Raw genomic sequence first — 18,413 nt, forward strand, 5'->3', positions numbered from 1 at the left:
TCGTTGTGTACCTAATGTAGAGTATAATAGCGACGCGTATGTTATACACTGTATTAAATATGGAAATTTATGTGACCGCACCGAGTCATATGTCACTGGATAGCTTATAGCGGGTAAAATGCCACTACGCTAATTGCTGGCTATGATCAATTGTTCGCAGCAAAAATTTAGCTGTATTCGAAAGGTTCAAGTAATATATCGATAAAAAGATCTTGACGAGCGCAATCAAATAAGAGGCAATAAACAACGCAATAATCGAATAGAGCTGAGATATGTCTCGACTAACGTTTTAAATCTAGTGTTAAATCACGTTACTTTCCCTCCAACCAACGCTTCCGAAAATACCTACTGTTGACTCAGAAGCATGATATGTGTCGACATTCAAAAGTGCGAACCAAGGGAAGCTGCAGGAAGGCACTGCAGACAACACGCTGAAAAATTGCCAAGAACAATTCACATCTTTATTTGTTTCCTTTCGACAGCCGCCGGCACGCGGCTTTATCACCAATTCCGGAGCACGGATCGTTTCTGTATTCTTTGTTCATTGTCGCAAGACAACACTTTATCATTTTCGTTGTCACTCAAGATGCGTCGAGATGTATCTCGAAGATTCCGGCCACTCGCGTGAGGTTCTGCGATATTTCAGGTCATACTAGTCACCGTTTGCGGCTTTATCTAGCTGTTTCCTAGCCGCCTTTAAATTGAGCGTTGACGTACGCGACAGGTATTCATAGATCGATAACCGCTGAGCATGATCGTTCCTATCGCCGCAGGGGAGTTGTTCAGTTCTTTTTCGGGCGTACGTCAGCCCAATAGAGAGTTGATGGTTATAACAAAACAGAAATGCGCGAAGGAAACGGGACAAGAAGGCACGAATACACACACACAAATCGCAGCTTCCTTCCGTCCCGTTCCTTTCGCGCAGTTCTGTTTTGTTATAACCATGAACCGACTAGCCCAATATCACGTCTTACTAGAGAGTTGATTCTTGTGAAGATCAAGTCTCCTCATTTGTTGCCGACGGCATTGTCATCGTCACGTGATATCTGTGGAGGAGCTTAATCTCGACACCGAGAAGTAGCCACGAAGATGGCACCCGTCGAACAGAAACTACCTTTGTCTTTCGTCCAGCCCCGAGAGCCCCCCTGCTTCCAACCACGATTGGATGAGGATGTGGAAGACTGGCTCAACCTATTTTCGCGTGTGTGACTGTACCATAACTGGAATGAGGAAACGAGGCTAACCTAATTCTACTTCGCTCTTCAAGAGTCTGCCCGAATCTGGTTCAAAAATTGCGAGACTTTGTTAAAGAATAAGGAGGCATCTAGGAGAGAGTTTTTGAGGGCTTTTCAAAATGTCTGAAGTAAAACGTTTTGTTGGGCTAGTTGGTCTATAATGATTAGAAAAACTTCAGTGCAAATGAAAATGCCCGTAGGCGAAAAGAAGAAGGGACAGGAAACAGCGCTCTTTCCTGTCCCTTCTTCGTTTCGCCTACGGGCATTTTCATTTGCGCTGAAGTTTTTCTAATCATTTGCAAATGTCGTATGAAAATAAAAAGGCCAGGCCTATATTCAATCCCGAATTCATGTTGGTGAGATGAAGCGTCTCTGCCACCCCGCCGATCCCAACGTAACAGAGGAGAACAAGGTCAACTTCTTGATGCGCGATGTAAGAGGCCAAATTTTTGCCGGTCTCCTACACCAGCCATGGCGAAATTCCCCCATGTGCGAGCATTGAAAAAAAAACAAAAAAACATTGGACGCCCGAAGCCACCAGTAAAACCGACCGCTTCAAGCCTTCCCTGCATGCCACAATGACGTCTCAGCTACAAGCAGAGATAACCCCAGGGTAACGTATCTGCGATATCGTCCGAGCAGAATTACGACAAATGCTGACATCGTCGTAAGAGCCACAAATAGCCACGATTGCGTACGTAATCCGTGAACACGTCCAGCAGGCACTGTGTGTCTCTCAAGCGACGGTTCCAATGTTTCTGAAGGCTTTGACGCAAGAGCCCGCTTCGATAAACTAAGCTGCCGCATTAACCTGTCCTTCGCCCGACGAGAATTCCCAAGCCGCCATCAACGCGAACAAGTACCTTATGAACGCCACTCCTTGGCCTCCGCCCTGCAAGCCTTCGAACCACCCTCCAACCCCAGAAAGTGCGACGCCTGGAGGACATCCAACAACCACCCGCTGTGCTGCCGTTTCGGTGAGGCAGGCCACATTTTACGCCACTGCCCGTACAGACGCATCGGCCTGCGCGGCTTCGCAATCGACGCCCCATTACCCCGTCCTGGCGAACTATCATTAGAAATCGACAACTGTATGCGCAAGGCAGAGGCAGCAAGCCGTCGGTACCGCTCCCCATCGTCGTACAACGCCCGTTTTGCATTGCTGGGCCGAAGCTATGTGCAAGAGAGGTCGCCTAGCCCCGTAGGCGAAACTGAAGACAGCAACCTTTGGAAGTGAAGTTGCTCAACAGTAAATATACGAAGATCCTGTGCCACCGAACACTAGTAACGACGACGCAGCCATTACACATCCTCTTGACACAAAGATATCGACGATCAGCCGACTGCAGTTGCATCCGACACCACCGCTCAACGAAGGGGCAACTGTGTGCGCCGGCCGATACCAGACGACACGACGGAGCCGAGATAGAACACCGAGACAAACACGTAATGCAAGGACGCGAACCAGTGACCGTAAAGGGGCCATCGACGGTCGCGCTGTTACCGCCTTAGTGGACACCAGAGCAAACCATTTTGTCATCAGCGCACCGTTCGCCACCCAGCTCAAGAAAGTGACTACCAATTGGGATGGTCCACTAATCCGCACCCCTGATGGTAACCTTATTACTCTGTCCGGATGGTGCACCGCGAGAGTGACGGTGCATGGACGTACTTATGCTACGAGCTTCGTGGTCCTACAGAACTCCTCGCGAGGTCATTCTGGGTACGAATTTTCTCAGCGAACATTGGGCGATCATCGACCTGCGCTCAAAGCTCATCAAGCTGTCGGACAACGCCATAGTTTCCACGACATCAACGCATTATATCCCTCTAAACGTCCTTCACGGAGACTTGGCCATGCCACCCCGATCAAGCGTCGTCAAGCGATTAGCGATCAAGCGATTAACAATGAAGTTCAGGAAATGCTTCGCAGAGACGTGATCCAACCATCGAACAGCTCCTGGGCGGCACCAGTCGTCTTTATGAAGAAGACCGCATACTTCGATTCTGCGTCGATTACAGCCGCTTGAACGATACATACATACATACATACATACATACATACATAGTTTTATTACCATTCATCAGTACAGATTACATTTTCGTGCCCGCAGAAGCGCAGGAGCGCTTGTGGGCGGGCCACGGCAATCGACGGGCGCGTGCTCCATGCCAAAATAAACAATAATGAACTAAAGGTACATCATACAATATAGTACATGGCAAAAACACTTTCACGTAGCATGCTGTGTAGAATTACTAAACAACCATTTTTGTGCTTCTCGCTTAACTTGAGCAAGAGACGTCAACTGTACAATTCCATTTGGCAATCTATTAAAGTGATAGGGAACGGAATAGGCACGACACCTTTTTCTGTAATTAGTGTACCCTTGGTAGTTTAAAACGTTCATTCCTGCGAAACACTCTAGTTCTATCCTCCCAAAAATTTCTTGAATCTAGAACTTGAGCTATCGGAAGACAATGTATGTCTAATGTACTGCCGGCACTCCCGAAAGAGCCTTCTGCCATTCCAGTCGGCGCAATGAAAGATAGTTAAGCACGGGATAGCAAAAACCAGCAGGAAATCACCTTTTTATGGGTCATGCATACATAAAACTCAAACCAGCTTTGACACGCAGATCACTTGGCGTACTACTGCAGGCCACCGAACAAAGATTCTATCAAGCGTAGCAGAGTCAATATTGTCAGAAAGCAGGATTCAGAAGGTGACACACGATTCAAATAAGAACACTGTACGTATACTGTATGCTCATAAAGTTTCGCACAACCTGAAAAAGATCGTGAGCAAAGCCGGCGTGAAGCGGCTTTTTTCCGCCAATAATAATAATTTACGAGTACTGTGCAAGAACGTCAACCAAGAAATTAGGAGGCACGCGAAAAGTAGCACCGACAGAAATTTTTCAACTGTTGTTGTGGTGTTGTGTACAAGATTCCGCTATCATGCGGCCGATTTTACATCGGGGAAACTGGACAGTGAGTGAATGAGCGACTACGTGAACACGCGAAAGACATAGAAAACCGTTCACGCCGAAATAACATAGTCACCCATTCCACCGATTGCAAGGACTGAAAGATCTGGCCTGACGGCTCATTTCAAAGGCATTTCACATTCACAAATTTGATGACACATGTGTCAGCCAGCCGTTGGTAGTTCTATTCCCACAAGAGCTTGCCTATCTCAATCAGGGACAGTTTGGATAGCTCCTGTGTGTATCTCAGCACCATGATTGTGCCTCAAATGATTTTTTTCCTTCTATGCTCTCGCTACCTGCTTTATATTGCTTCTTTTGTCGCAGTAAGCCACTTGGTTGTTAGCGCATGTGCATGTCTCGCATTTCCACTCGTCCTGTCCGTTAGCGCTGTTTCTTCATTTCGTTCAACATGGACTAACCAGCCCGACAAAGCCCTCTCCTTGAATACCATTCTCGGGGCTGTACGAAAAATGATAAGGTTGCATGAAAACGGAATTGTTGGCAGCAACAGAAAATATTTCAATGGTTAGCTGCACTGTTGCGGTTAGGATGGTCAGCTTTGGACAGGCGTACCTCTGCGCTTCGAGTTGATTGTGGGCGATGTGGACGAGGCGCGGAAGTGTTCCTGCCACGTGACGGATGCTTCGGGCCAATTCGTCGTCGCAAGCCTGCTGCCACGAGTAGCCGCTCGACCGGGTAGTGCTGCTGGCAGCCTCCTGCAGTGAATGCGCATCGCGCAACCGCAAGTGTTTAAAATACAATGCTTAAAGGGCTCATGGCAGCTAGCATTTGAGCATAAACTGATTATTGCATTTCGCTCCTCACATGTTAAATTATAAATGCTCGAAATTTGATCTCATTCGGTGCTGTATATATAGTTTTAGAATTTAGAATTAAGAATTAGAATTAAGAAATGGTAGGGGTAACATTAAGAGATAGAAAGCGTGCAGAAGACTAAGGTAATGTTCAACAGCTTCGGGAAGGAACAGGAGTTTACATTAGGTAGCGAAATACTGGAAGTAGTTGGCGAATATATCTACTTAGGACAGGTAGTAACCGCAGATCCGGATCATGAAAAGGAAATAACAAGAAGAATAAGATTGGGATGGAGCGCATTTGGCAAGCACTCGCAGATTATGACTAGCAGCTTACCGGTATCGCTCAAGAGGAAAGTATACAACAGTTGCATCTTGCCTGTACTCACCTATGGGGCTGAAACGTGGAGGCTAACCAAGAGAGTTCTACTTAAGTTGAGGACAACCCAGAGGGCTATGGAACGAAAAATGGTAGGGGTAACATTAAGAGATAGAAAGCGTGCAGAGTGGGTCAGAGAAATAACTCAAGTTAACGACATTCTAGTGGAAATTAAGAAGAAGAAATGGACATGGGCAGGACATGTAGTGCGAAGAGAGGATAACCGATGGTCGCTGAGGGTAACAAACTGGATTCCAAGGGAAGGAAAGCGTAGCAGGGGGCGGCAGAAAGTTAGGTGGGTGGATGAGATTAAGAAGTTCGCAGGGGTCAAGTGGATGCAGCTAGCACAGAACCGGGTTAAGTGGAGAGATATGGGAGAGGCCTTCGCCCTGCAGTGGGTATAATCAGGCTGATGATGATGATGATGATGATTAATATCGGAATCAGCATTCTGGTCTGGGAACCACTGGCCGCTGCCGTCACAACGAGATATTGTGCCCATGGGCCCTATTCTCGACAACTCGCCATTTTGTTCAAATTGTGACGTACGCGTGACGCGTGCAGTAGAACGGTGCCAGGTTACGTGGCGCACAATCTGGTTACGCATTCTGAAGAAAAAGCGCGCTGTCATCTGCTACTATGTATTGGCGCCAAGTATGAAAAGCGACGATGCTCCTGCAGGAACACTGCGGTGGATTCCGTGATTCTGAAGACTCGGGTTGCAGTGAATTATGTTGTGGCGTTGCGGTATTAGTGTGCCATGACATACTTGCGGTCGAACATTCGTCATCAGCTACGCACGGAAAGGCTGCGCAAGTTTCAGCTGAACAGCAAGAACGGCAACAAAATATTCGCAGTGGTGCAAAATGGGAGCGGAAAGTAGCATTGCTATTCATAAGCGCCGATGATCTCTAAAGTTCACTTACCAGCGGCTTTTAAATGCAGGAACTAAAATGTTTAAGAACTAGGTCGTAAACAGAAGGAATCGACAGAATTCCAAAGTAGCTCCAGTACTGACGAAGAGGCGCCGGCGCAGCCGGCATTATCCATGTCTGAGGACAACGCTCGTAGTCTCAAAGTATCAATTACGTACTGGCTGTGCTACCCACCTTTTTCGAACAGCCGCGTTAGGACCAGCTACTGTCAGGTCACCAGGCTGCTTAAGTTTCTAGCTATTGTGTCGGCATGAGTTGTTTAGAGCGCGGAAAGCAGCGCAGAGAGAGAGATGGAGGGAGACAGAGAGAGAGAGAGAGAAATAGAGTCTTCCACACACACACGAAGTGGAAGGCATACGCTGGGCCTTACATCTAGTCGGTTAAATTTTCATGCGCTGGCGTGCGAAACGCTCTTGCGAAACGCAAAAGAGATCCGAGAAAGAGAAATAAACACAAGAACGAAATAGCATGAAGGTTAATTAGGCGATGCTCAGGCTACTGTACACGTGGAGAGGGGGATAAACGGAAAATAAGGAAAGAAAGCGAAATATGATCGAGGAAATCTTGGTGTGAAACTAGGGCAGCGGCGCGCGCGCGTATTCCTTACTGTCGAAACGGTAAAATGGAAATAAAAAAGGGATATTATTTTCCTGCTGTACTAAAAAAAGCAACCAATAGGAAGTGTGACTCAACTACATGATATGATTAGAGCGTACCATCATAACGTGCTCTGGAGTGCTTTTTTCTTAAATAAGCAGATGGTGAGCCCGCATGCATAATAAAACAAAACTTAATATATGAAACACATCACACGTGGCTAGCAAACGTGTCATATACATTCTTTATTCTTTATTCTTTATTCAATCATTACCCCGCTTAGCCCGAGGGTGCTACAGCAGGGGGGTTACAGAGTGGAAAAAAACACATCTTCATTTATGGAGCACACTTGATGACTTGAAAGCCGATTCCATTCACTGATAGATCGAACAAAAAAGGAACTGGCATACATGTTAGTTCTGGCACTGTATTCCAAAATTTTAAAACAATGATCTGTGCGAGCAGAAACATAATGTGGCCTATGTAAGTATATTTCCTTTCGAATGCCTGTTTTGTTGTGGTAAATTTGGTACAACAGTTTAAGTCTTAATTTCCTTCTTCGAGAGGAGAGGGTTTCCCATCCGAATTCATTTTTCATGACGGTGCAGCTATCAGTTCTCGAGTACCGACACAGGACAAACCTTGCTGCTCTATTTTGAATGTTTTCAATTTTATTGCTGAGTGTTATTTGCCAAGGGTCCCATACGGCACAAGCGTATTCGAGCAGTGGTCGAACGTAGGTTAAGTATGCTATTGATTTCAAACAAGGCGGCACGTGTTTCAGATTTCGCTGTATAAAGTTTAAGGTCCTGGCGGCTTTTGCAACTACGGTATCCACATGTGTATTCCATGAACAGTCGGCGGTAAGTGTCACACCTAAGTATTTATGCGCCACTTTTTGTGTCACTACAATACCGCTGATGCTATACTGTGAGGCTAACTTATGTTTTTTACGTGAAAACGTAACATGAACACATTTTTTAGTATTTAACTTCATTTTCCATTTAGAACACCATTCAAGAACACATGATAAGTCACTTTGTAACTGGGCAACGTCGTCTTGATTTCTAATTTGTCTATATAAAACACAATCATCGGCAAACAACCGTATACTGGAATTGATTCCGGAACAAATGTCATTTATATATATTAAGAACAAAAGTGGTCCTAAAACTGAGCCCTGTGGGACACCTGATGTTATATCTACAAAACTAGATTTCATTCCATTTAATACCACGCACTGTCGGCGGGAAGATAAATAACTTTCGATCCAGGCAAGTATTGTAGGATTAATATTTAATACAACAAGTTTTCTTAAAAGCAATGGGTGCGAAACGGTATCAAATGCCTTATGAAAATCCAGGAAAACGCAATCGATTTGGCCACCCTTGTCAAGACTGAATACAAGGTCATGATAAAATTCAATAAGTTGTGTCGTGCAAGATAAGCCCTTACGGAACCCATGTTGTTCTGAAGCCAGTAAGTTGTTTGCCGATAAGTGTGTTATTATCTCTTTATGTAAAATGTGTTCCATTACTTTGCACGGTATGGATGTAAGTGAGATAGGCCTATAGTTGGCGACTTCTTTTTTTGACCCCCCCTTATGAATGGGAATAATGTGTGCAATTTTCAAATGATCTGGAAGGGCACCGCAAGATAGCGACTTGTTGTAGATTACATAGAGATAAACAGAAATAGGTTCAGCACAATGTTTTAGAATTCGAGGAGAAATGCCATCTGGTCCGCTTGCCTTATTATCGTTAATTTTATTTATTAGTGCTCTGATTCCATTCACAGATAGCTCTACTGGTTTCATAGCCTGAACAGCACTTATTTGATGTAAAGGACTGCAGCTGTGCTTTGGTAAGTATACTGACCGGAAGTAGTTATTCAAGCAAGTAGCCTTTTCAGTATCATCTAATAACGCCTCATTATTAAAAACTATTTCGCTGATTCCCGTTGGATCTGCTCCGTATCCTTTCATGTACTTCCAGAAAGCCTTGGCATTCAATTTTATTTCTCTGCCAAGTTTTTATAGAAGTTATAGTTTTATATGTACATATAGAAGCTGTGAGTATTTCTGCTTTCTTTTCCCATCGTGGAAAGGCCGCTCAATTCATTAACATTGCAGTGATCGCATAGTGCAAGGCAAAAAAGGCAGTGTTTAGGGCCGATGTTTAAGACAGTCTTTGGTGATCCCTCGCTGCCTGTCGCGCGAAATTCGTGCACAGCCATCGAACGTTCATATGACCCTGACCCCTCAGGTTGTACTCACGAACCGACCTTACAGATAATTAGAAAGCATCGCGGCGCACTCTGAAATTCATGATGGTTTGGTGAGCGCGGTTTAACACACACAATGAGAAGAAAACACGGGACTGCTGCTTTTATTTATCTTCTTTGTATTGTGAAAAAGCGCCCTCGAAACCATTGTGAACAACCTACAACTCGCCCAACTTTCTCTTCTGTTGCTCTCTGAAATGCCTCTTCTCGCGCAAATAAACCGCTTGAGTTAACCGGCCGCATTGCTGCGCTTGACAATGAGGGCGTGGATCGATGGTTTCTCTGTGAGAGCAAAGCATTTGCAACCGGAGGATAGGCACGACCCTCGTGCGGTTGTAAATCTGTGTCTTTATTATTAATCCTCTAAAAGATGACGCAGCTGGAAAGTTCCCTTATAACGTCGTTTCAGTGCTTTATGCTATTAAAACAAGATGTGTCAGCTTACTTTACCACCCAGCAAACTGTCTACCAAACTGCGGTGAGCTAACAGTCGCCTGCACTGCACGTCGAATTCGCCAGTGTGTTTCGCGGCCGCCTCAAGTGGTTCGAAATGCGGCGCCCAAATTTGGTCATTTACAGTAATGGCAGAACATCCTTTACGCAATGAAACATCATTTTAGTTGACTCTTGACAGTGGGCAGTTCATTTCAGCTCATCCGTAATGCAAATGTAAGTGCTTCCCTCTCTATCATGTATACGTCTGTTTTCTCTCCACAATTAGTTTATATATACCATCAATACCTCATGAATACCGCTGCTAAAAATCCATTTTAACGCTGACATCATTTTTACGTTACTCCAAAAAGCCATTTCGACACACCGAAATTTCGCGCCAAAAATTTGAAACACGTGACTGTTCTGAGAACCAATCAGAAAAATAAAATGGCACCGAATGGCGGCCATGTTTGTCGAGAATAGGACCCCATTTCGCCTACTACTCGCGGTGTTGGCTGAGTTTTTTCTTTCTTCAGCAAAAATATTTTATTCACATATTTTCCTTTCTTTGAGTAGCCTTCACTATAATGTGCGACCTTAGGGATCCTCGGACTTGTTTTGGACTTCGTCTAGAAATTGCCGAGGAGGCCGAAATCGATGGGCACATGCTGAAAAATTTAGGCATACAATCAGAGGCATATTATTCTTACGTTATGAGAGTTAGCTTGTTTTAGCAACAAGCGCTCCCGCATATAAAAAGTAACTTGTCCGACGTTTCCTTCTGCCGTGTAGTACGTGCGCCGCGACAGTGGGGAGGGGTTAACTTTATGTTCCTGATTACTGAGATTTTGGTCTAAAAATTAAAACTCAGACAAGCATACCTTGAAGCGAGAGCATACCTTGCGACATTAGAGGAGCAGACAGAACTTGACCGAAGCGGTACCTCTTGACTTGCTGCTATATGCCCTTGTTGGACTTTATTATTTTTGGTTGGCAAATCATTTTTGCAAAACTATCTTCAGTCTGGCCACAGCCATCGTACGAAAGCATGTGCCGCCACCGCCGCTTGAGTTCCGGCATCGCAAAGCCCAACGCGAGTCGAATGCGCTTCACTGCATGCTCGCACCGAACAAGAGCCTCCAGTGTCGCCGCCGTCTCCGTCTCGCCTCCCCGGCAGCCGCGCGGGTGACTGTCACCGACGCCTGAGCCTTACCTTGCGTTTTATAGCGTAAAGCTAGACTACTCTGGTCACAGCCGAGTTTCGCGTGAGTGCATGGCGGAAGTAGAGTGGTGGCGAAGGCTGGGCCCAAAAGAGGTTTAGCGGTACCACAGTATAGCCACGGGTCGGGGGCCCAAACACTCATAATAAGAAATTATATTACAAATTAAAATGTATGAAGCAGTGTAAGAAAAATATATATTTTAAAAATGGTGCATGTGAATGCGGTAAGCTTTTTTATCACAACAGTCTTAAATTTTTAAAAATCTTGCAAAACTCTTATCCTCCCCCTCACCCTTGATGTTGCATTGGTCTTGGTGAGACTTTGTAGGCCTTGTTAGGTTCTCGTAAACTTGCGAAGTAGGCAATCACGGAGGTAACCCAGGAAACGTAACTGACGGAGCCACGGAGCGATTTCTTATATCTGTCTGCTGTGGTGTGCGCGGGAAAGCGTATAACTTAGGTCGCATGACTCAAAATGTTCCTTTTGCGAAGATTTCGACGTCCTTGCTGGTCGCTGCACTGTCGCCGTTTGGTAAGATTAATATCTCCCTGCAACCGAGATTTCTTGGTTTCGTTTCCTTCGGCGTCCGGGCAGTGCGAAGTTTTTTGCAGCATTGCATTAGGCTTCTCCGTCTTCGTTTGAAGCGTATAACGCTTAACCGCAAGATGAGCCCACGCTGAGTGAGGAAGCGAGACTGAGGCACGTTGCGGCAGCGTGGACTCAACCGTCGGTGTCTTGAAACACCGCTTCCCGCCTGCTTTTACCGGTGAGTGAGCTCTTGTCATTGTCGACTGCTTCTAGCTCAATTGCTTTTTTCGGGCTGCCGTCGCCTGTTTCATAGCTAAATATTTTCGTGCGAACTAGGCTTCATGTTTTCCGGAATATTTACTAACTCGTAGTACACACCTTGCATTTTTAGGTTATGCATGGGTTAAAGGAAAGGCAAGCGAAAACAACTGCTAAAAGTCCTTAAAGAATTGTGCCACCCTTCCTTCGTGTACACAGTATTTTAGTGTTCCAACTCCGGGATTGTTCTTTCTTGTGTCCATAAAGGTTTTATTGTTGCATCTTTCAAAGCTGAAATTGCGTCTTGCAAAGCTGAAAACTTTTATTCAGATATTGGAGGCTCATGTACAGCGTATGTGATTATGCACACCTCTACAATCATTGAAGTGGGCTAGTGGAGTAATCATTACCTCTCTTCTTGATGTTTACGTCGCTAACAAAGGTAACAAAAGCATGTTTTCCTCCTTTTTCGACAACTGTCTGTGAGTTAATTTTATTGGAGCTTATTGCATGGTTTCGATGTTCAACAACTAGTATAGGAAACGGGCAAGCGATATGATGCACATCACTTTGAGTTTTCGCTCTTTGCGTGAGATCTTCAAGGTGACAGTGCACATATAAAATTATAAATGATTTATGCAAACTCTAAGCCTTCTTATTTCATTGAAACTGGTAGCGTATAACGAATTGAAGTGCTAAGCAGAACTTCAACAGAAAGCATTTTTCCTCCCCGAGTGATGCCGTATCTTAACCGCATGGTGTGGAAGTTGCAGTTGTTTGAAAATTAATAGCTACCGGGATATTGATACGTCTCCTTCCTTCTTCGAAATGTCACTTCAGGTGCCTTGAATGAACGCAGCAGCCACATGGGTGCTTCACCGTCCAGTCTAAGCTGAAATTCGTAGCTCTATCAGAAAGAAGAGTCAGGTGCGAAGGATTGTAAGCATTGTGGATACCTCTCTGGGAAATGGTGATAATACAGGGCGAATTGCTTTAATAGGTGCCATGACCATTGAAACAGTTACAAAGGGGTGCATTGAAGCCTGTCCAAAATCACTGCAACTCATCACAGAATGTGATTGCTATTTCCAATCTTTAAATACAGTGCAAGAAAGGATGGGACAGAAATATGCTACAGTATCTTCATTGTGTGCATTACAGATGCAGGCGCCGCCCAATTTTTGGCAGAGTAAAGCGCAGACCCACGGCAGTGCTTTGATAGAAGTTCATTGTAAGGGTGATTTTGCTTTAGGGGCTTAGAAAATGTTTTGCGCATTGTTTAGTTTCTGGCTGCGCTTTCGGAACTGCGCTATATCTATATTTTGTTCTTGCATTACTTCCTGTTGTCGCAGCAGACCACACGTACGTTCGGACCAGCACGCCACCTGCATAAACAAACACGGCTAGAGAGCTTGCAGCCTGCATGCTGAATCATCCCCGTGAGCCCTCGCGCAAAATTTAACCGCTTTCTTTTGAAGGTTGGTGTTGCAAAAATTACGACGCTTTCACACTGGCATGCATTTCTTGGTTTTGTAAGGATATATGCATATGTGCGGCCCCGACAGCTACTAATTGCTCTGCTGCTTATGCTTGATCTTGCAGGATCTTTCACCAGCTCCAGCAATGAGTGGCGGCCACTTTACAAGCTCAGAGCCAAGCTCAGACAGCTCTGTGACCGCAACAAGGGACTGTAAGGACGGCTGCTCTAGCGTCGCAACACCTTAGAGTGTCAATAGGAAACTGGAAAAAACCGGGAGATCAAGATCGCAGTGCACAGTGTCCTACAAATCTAGATTCACCACATGCAATAAGAATGTAGTTTACCACATTCCGTTGAATTGTGGTAGAAACTACTACGGGCAGACAGGCAGATGTTGTCTAAACGCACGCCTTAAAGAGCGCTCTAACTCTTCGGCGGGGTAGGCCAATTTCAATCTGGCATTACACTGCCAGTATCGGGAATGCAGGTCGGATGGCAACGCATATGTGTGTATACCTGACTTGCATGAGACATCAGTTGTGTAAAGAGTAATCAAGAAATCTGCCGAAAGATTGTCGAGGCTTACTATATCCGTAAAGCGAAAGACACGTGTGTAGCGAATCCGTCGGTTAGTCTTCACAAGAAAGGAGTTGCATTCTTAGATAATGGGTTAGAGCAACGGTGAACGATGTTTGATGTCCGCCCTCTGACTGCTGGGGGGTCATGTGTGCGCGCTCACCTTTGTGCGAGTCTTCGTTTATCCTTTTCCTTCAATAAACTATCAGTTACTAGCCCAGCCTTCATCCTGTGTGAACCATGTTTTCTGTTTATCGTATTTTGGCTGGTTTATATTATGATCCAATACCACCTCGCCCAGTCGACAGCCTTGCTGTACCTTAGAGTGTTACGAGATGACTATATGAGATAATGAGGTGGCTGTATTTTAACATACAGTGCAGTGATAAGAAATGTTCAATATAATGTAAGATGGGGGGTTTATTCGGCAGATCAGCAGGACTCGATCAGCAGGACTGGGCAGATCAGCGGCGAATACAGCGGCAACGAACACTGTCACGCGCAGCGATCACGATGCCACTGGCTGGAATGTTCCTCGTGCACTTCTTCCTCTTGACAGTCACCCGCGGGACAAGGAGGAGACATCTTGGCGACTTACGGCGTGAGCAAGGCGGCAGGGTCGTAATAGGGTTTGAGGCGCTGGATTTGAACAATCTCGCGTCCGTGCCGGCGTAGATCATGGGACGGCGTAACAGGTTCCACCACATAATTAACCGGAGAAGTGCACTCCAAAACTCGGTATGGCCATGGTATTTAGCAAGAAATTTTGAAGAGTGTCCAGGAGCATTGGAAGGTATCCACAACTACACAAGAGCACCAGACGAGAAGTCCGGTGTCGAGTGTTGGCTGTCATGGTTGGATTTATGGCGGTACTGGGTGTTAGCCGTAAATGCGCGGGCAATTTGTCGGCAGTCTTCGGCATACTGGGCTGCTTGAGATGCAGGAGTACACTCTGATATGTCTGGCTGACACGGGGGTATGGTGTCGATTGTAGCAGAGGGGTGGCGGCCGTAGAGGAGAAAAAAAGGAAAGAAGCCAGTAGTAGACTGCGTTGCGGTGTTGTATGCGTACGTGACATACGGAAGGACGAGGTCCCAGTTTGAGTGGTTGGAGGAGACGTACATAGAGAGAGGATGATAGGCAGAGGTGGTTCTATGAATAATGTTTCACTTGGTGAGCAAGGCTTTCACAGCGTCGCTCAAGAAAACGCGTCCTCTGTCGCTGAGCAGCTCTCCAGGTGCGCCATGGCGAAGATCCAATCGCTGCAATATGAAGGAAGCTACTTCTGGCGCTGTGGCAGATGGAAGTGCGGCAGTTTCTGCATACCTAGTCAGATGATCAACGGCTACAATAGCCCAGCGGTTGCCGGCCGCAGTGTAGGGCAGCGGGCCGTACAAATCAATGCCGGCGCGGTCGAAAGGACGTGGTGGGCCGGGTAACGGCAGCAACTTTCCAGCAGAAGGTTAAGGAGATAGCCTGCGACGTTGACAGGTGAGGCATGAGCGAACGTACGAAGTTGTACATGCCCCGCCAGTAGTAACGCAGCTGAAGACGAGTGTATGTCTTGAAGACCGGATTGCGGGTCAGCGTGGAAATAGTCACAGATTTCCGAACGTAGCTGCCGGGGAATAACTAGCAACCACTTGCGGCCATCTACGCAGTAGTTGCGGCGGTAGAGGAGGTTATCACGAATGGCGAAGTGGGAAGCATGGCGGCGGAGAGCACGCGATGGAGAAGCAGCTGTAGGATTGGAGATAAAATCGAGGATAGAATTCATCCAAGGATCTTGTCGCTGCGCTGACGGCATGTCATTGATGTGAAGCGGTGGCGGGCAATCGTCGGAAGAGGAAACACTTGCGACCACAGCTGTAAGGGGGCAGCGGGAAAGTGCATCGGCGTCGTGATGCTTGCGGCAGGAGCGGTAAACAACGCGGACATCGTATTCCTGAAGGCGAAGAGCCCATCTTGCCAGTCTGCCGGACGGGTCTTTCAGTGAGGAAAGCCAGCAAAGCGCGTGGTGTTCCGTCAGTACGTCAAAAGGGCGACATTAGAGGTAAGGGCGGAATTTAGTAAGAGCCCAAATAATCGCTAAGCACTCTTTTTCAGTGACAGAGTAATTGGATTCAGCCTTCGTGAGTGTACGGCTAGCATAAGCGACCACGTATTCAGTATAACCTGATTTGCGCTGAGCGAGCACCGCGCCGAGACCGATACCACTGGCGTCTGTGTGGACCTCAGTAGGCGCTGTTGGGTCGAAGTGACGTAGGACAGGCGGTGCCGTGAGGCTGTGGCGTAAAGCATTGAAGGCATCGTCGCACGCTGGTGACCACGACGAAAGGTCGGAACTGCCGGACAGAAGTTCTGTCAAGGGAGCAGCAATGGAAGCAAAATTCATAATAAAGCGGCGAAAGTAAGAGCACAGCCCGAGGAAGCTACGTAGACCGCTGATGGAAGTCGGTTTTGGAAAGGCTGCTACGGCACGAAGTTTGGCAGGGTCTGGAGATACACCTTTGGAAACAACGTGGCCGAGAATGGTGAGCTGACGGGCGGCAAAACGACATTTTTTTTTAATTCAGCTGCAGTCCGGCATCAGATAGGCAGGTCAAAACGTGCTTCAGACGGCAGAGGTGTGTGTCAAAGTCAGGAGAAAAGACGACAATGTCGTCGAGGTAGCAGAGGCACGTCTTCGACTTTAAGACACGCAAAATGGTGTCCATCATCCGCTCAAATGTTGCTGGAACATTACAAAGGCCAAATGGCAGAACTGTAAATTCGTACAAGCCATCGGGAGTTACAAAGGCAGTTTTGGGGCGATCAGCCGCTTCCAAGGGAACTTGCCTGTACCTGGAACGTAAATCTAGGCAAGAAAAGAGCTCGAAGCCTTGCAAGCAATCGAGAGCGTCGTCGATGCCTGGGAGAGGATAGACGTCCTTTCGTGCAATCTTATTAAGGCGACGATAATCGACACAGAAGCGGATAGAACTATCTTTATGTTTTACGCGGACAACAGGTGACGCCCAAGGGCTGCTTGAGGGCTGAATTACGCCATTCTGGATCATTAAGTCGACTTGCTCTTCAATAGCCTGGCGTTCGGTTGCAGATACACGATAGGGGCGCTGTCGAAGTGGTGCGTGGGTGCCGGTGTCGATGCGATGAGTGACTCTAGATGTTTGACCCAAAAAACTTAGATGAGAGTCGACGGAGGAGTGAAAGTGATGTAGTAGGTTCAAAAGCTGAGTGCGCTGCTCTGGAGGAAGATTGGCGTCGATGGAACGGAGGAACAAGTCTGTAGAAGGGGGAGCGGGCGCAGGTGAAGGGGGGCTGAGCGCAGTTACGGCAGAGTGCGGCGCGTCGTCAGGTTCCTCGGAGATCAGAAGATATGCGATTGGCTGGATACTACCGAGGAATCCACCATGGCGCAAAGCAGTAGGGGAGTTAAATGGGTTAGAGACCCATAACATGGAAAGGCCAGCGGAAATAGCGAGCACAGCGTAGGGCAATGGAAGGCACTTGCGGCGCAGGAAAGTATGGGCTGGTGTGAAGAGAACGGTGTCATCTCTAACAGGGCACAAGCGACACGAAAAAGCACTGAAGAGCAAGGAGGAAGGTCGATATCTTCGGCGACAAGGGCTTTAGCACAGGAATTTGATTGATCAGCGTCTGGTAAGGCATCGGGCACAGTCGAGAACCCTACTTCAGCTCGAGCACGATCGATAATAGCAGCGTGACGCGACAGGAAATCCCAGCCTAAAATTACACCGTGCGAGCAACTTGGCAGCACGACGAACTCAATCGTATAAATGCAATTCTGGATAACTACTCGAGCGGTGCACGCTGCTAAAGGCCTGATATGTTGAGCACTGGCCGTTCGCAACGAAAGTCCCACAATTGGCGTCTTCACTTTCTTTAAAGTGCTACATAGTTTTGCGTCCATTACCGAAATCGCAGCACCAGTGTCAATTAGAGCCATGACAGCGACACCCTCGACGAAAACTTCAATTAGGTTTGCCGGCGACAGATGAGGACTTGGGAAGTTCGACGGGGTTGCAGTTGTCGCCTGAGTAACTGCGGCCTCTAGTTTTCCTCATGTGAAGCGTTCTGTCGACGTCGCATCGGAGAGATAGAGCGGCGTCGCGGCGACGGTGAACGGCGGTCGGACATGGCTGAGCGGTCTGGGGAGAAATGACGGCGGGCTGGAGGCTCAGTAGGCGCGGAATACTGAGGCGTCGGAGACCAGTACCCAGAACCATTAGGTGGTGCCGACACTGGGAGACGGTTGCGGCAATAACGAGAAATGTGTCCAACAAGCCCGCAAGTGTAACAAATCGGCCGGTTATCCGTCGTGCGCCAGGGATTACGTGGTCTTGGAGCTGGTCGAATAAACTGCGCAGGTTCTTGCGCAGGTGCAGGAGGCGGCTGAACGTAGGCAGGTGGCGGCGGAGCATATGTAGGTGGTGGTCGCGCAGAAACATCCGCATATGTTAAGGACGCTGCGACAGGCATGGATTGAGGGGCTGGAGGAAGAGATTCAGCTACCTGTTCTTGAATAATTTGGCGCAAACCGGGAGGTTCTTGATGGCAGGACATAAGGGAGAGCTGTCGAGCAACCTCTTCCCGAATGAAGCTCTTAATTTGTGGCAGGAGCGCAGAATGTTGGCCTGCATCTGTCAGGCCAGCAA

The 18,413-nt window shown here is 47.1% G+C and overlaps 1 protein-coding gene across 1 annotated transcript in view; it reads right to left on the bottom strand.

The window, feature by feature from the left end:
• The window catches only part of LOC146187785 (uncharacterized), a 69,004-nt gene extending 61,928 nt beyond the window's left edge, over nucleotides 1–7,076 (bottom strand). The window contains exons 1-2 of the mRNA XM_084603442.1: nucleotides 7,071–7,076; nucleotides 4,799–4,941 (exon numbers count right to left, since the gene is read on the bottom strand). Of these exons, the coding sequence (XP_084459568.1) occupies nucleotides 4,799–4,941; nucleotides 7,071–7,076 (149 nt within the window). The remainder of the gene's footprint in view (nucleotides 1–4,798; nucleotides 4,942–7,070) is intronic.
• Nucleotides 7,077–18,413: the final 11,337 nt, after the last annotated feature.

Source organism: Amblyomma maculatum, chromosome 5 (genome assembly GCF_055883805.1).
Source record: "Amblyomma maculatum isolate TAMU_Amacu chromosome 5, ASM5588380v1, whole genome shotgun sequence".
Taxonomy (NCBI): Eukaryota; Metazoa; Arthropoda; class Arachnida; order Ixodida; family Ixodidae; genus Amblyomma; species Amblyomma maculatum.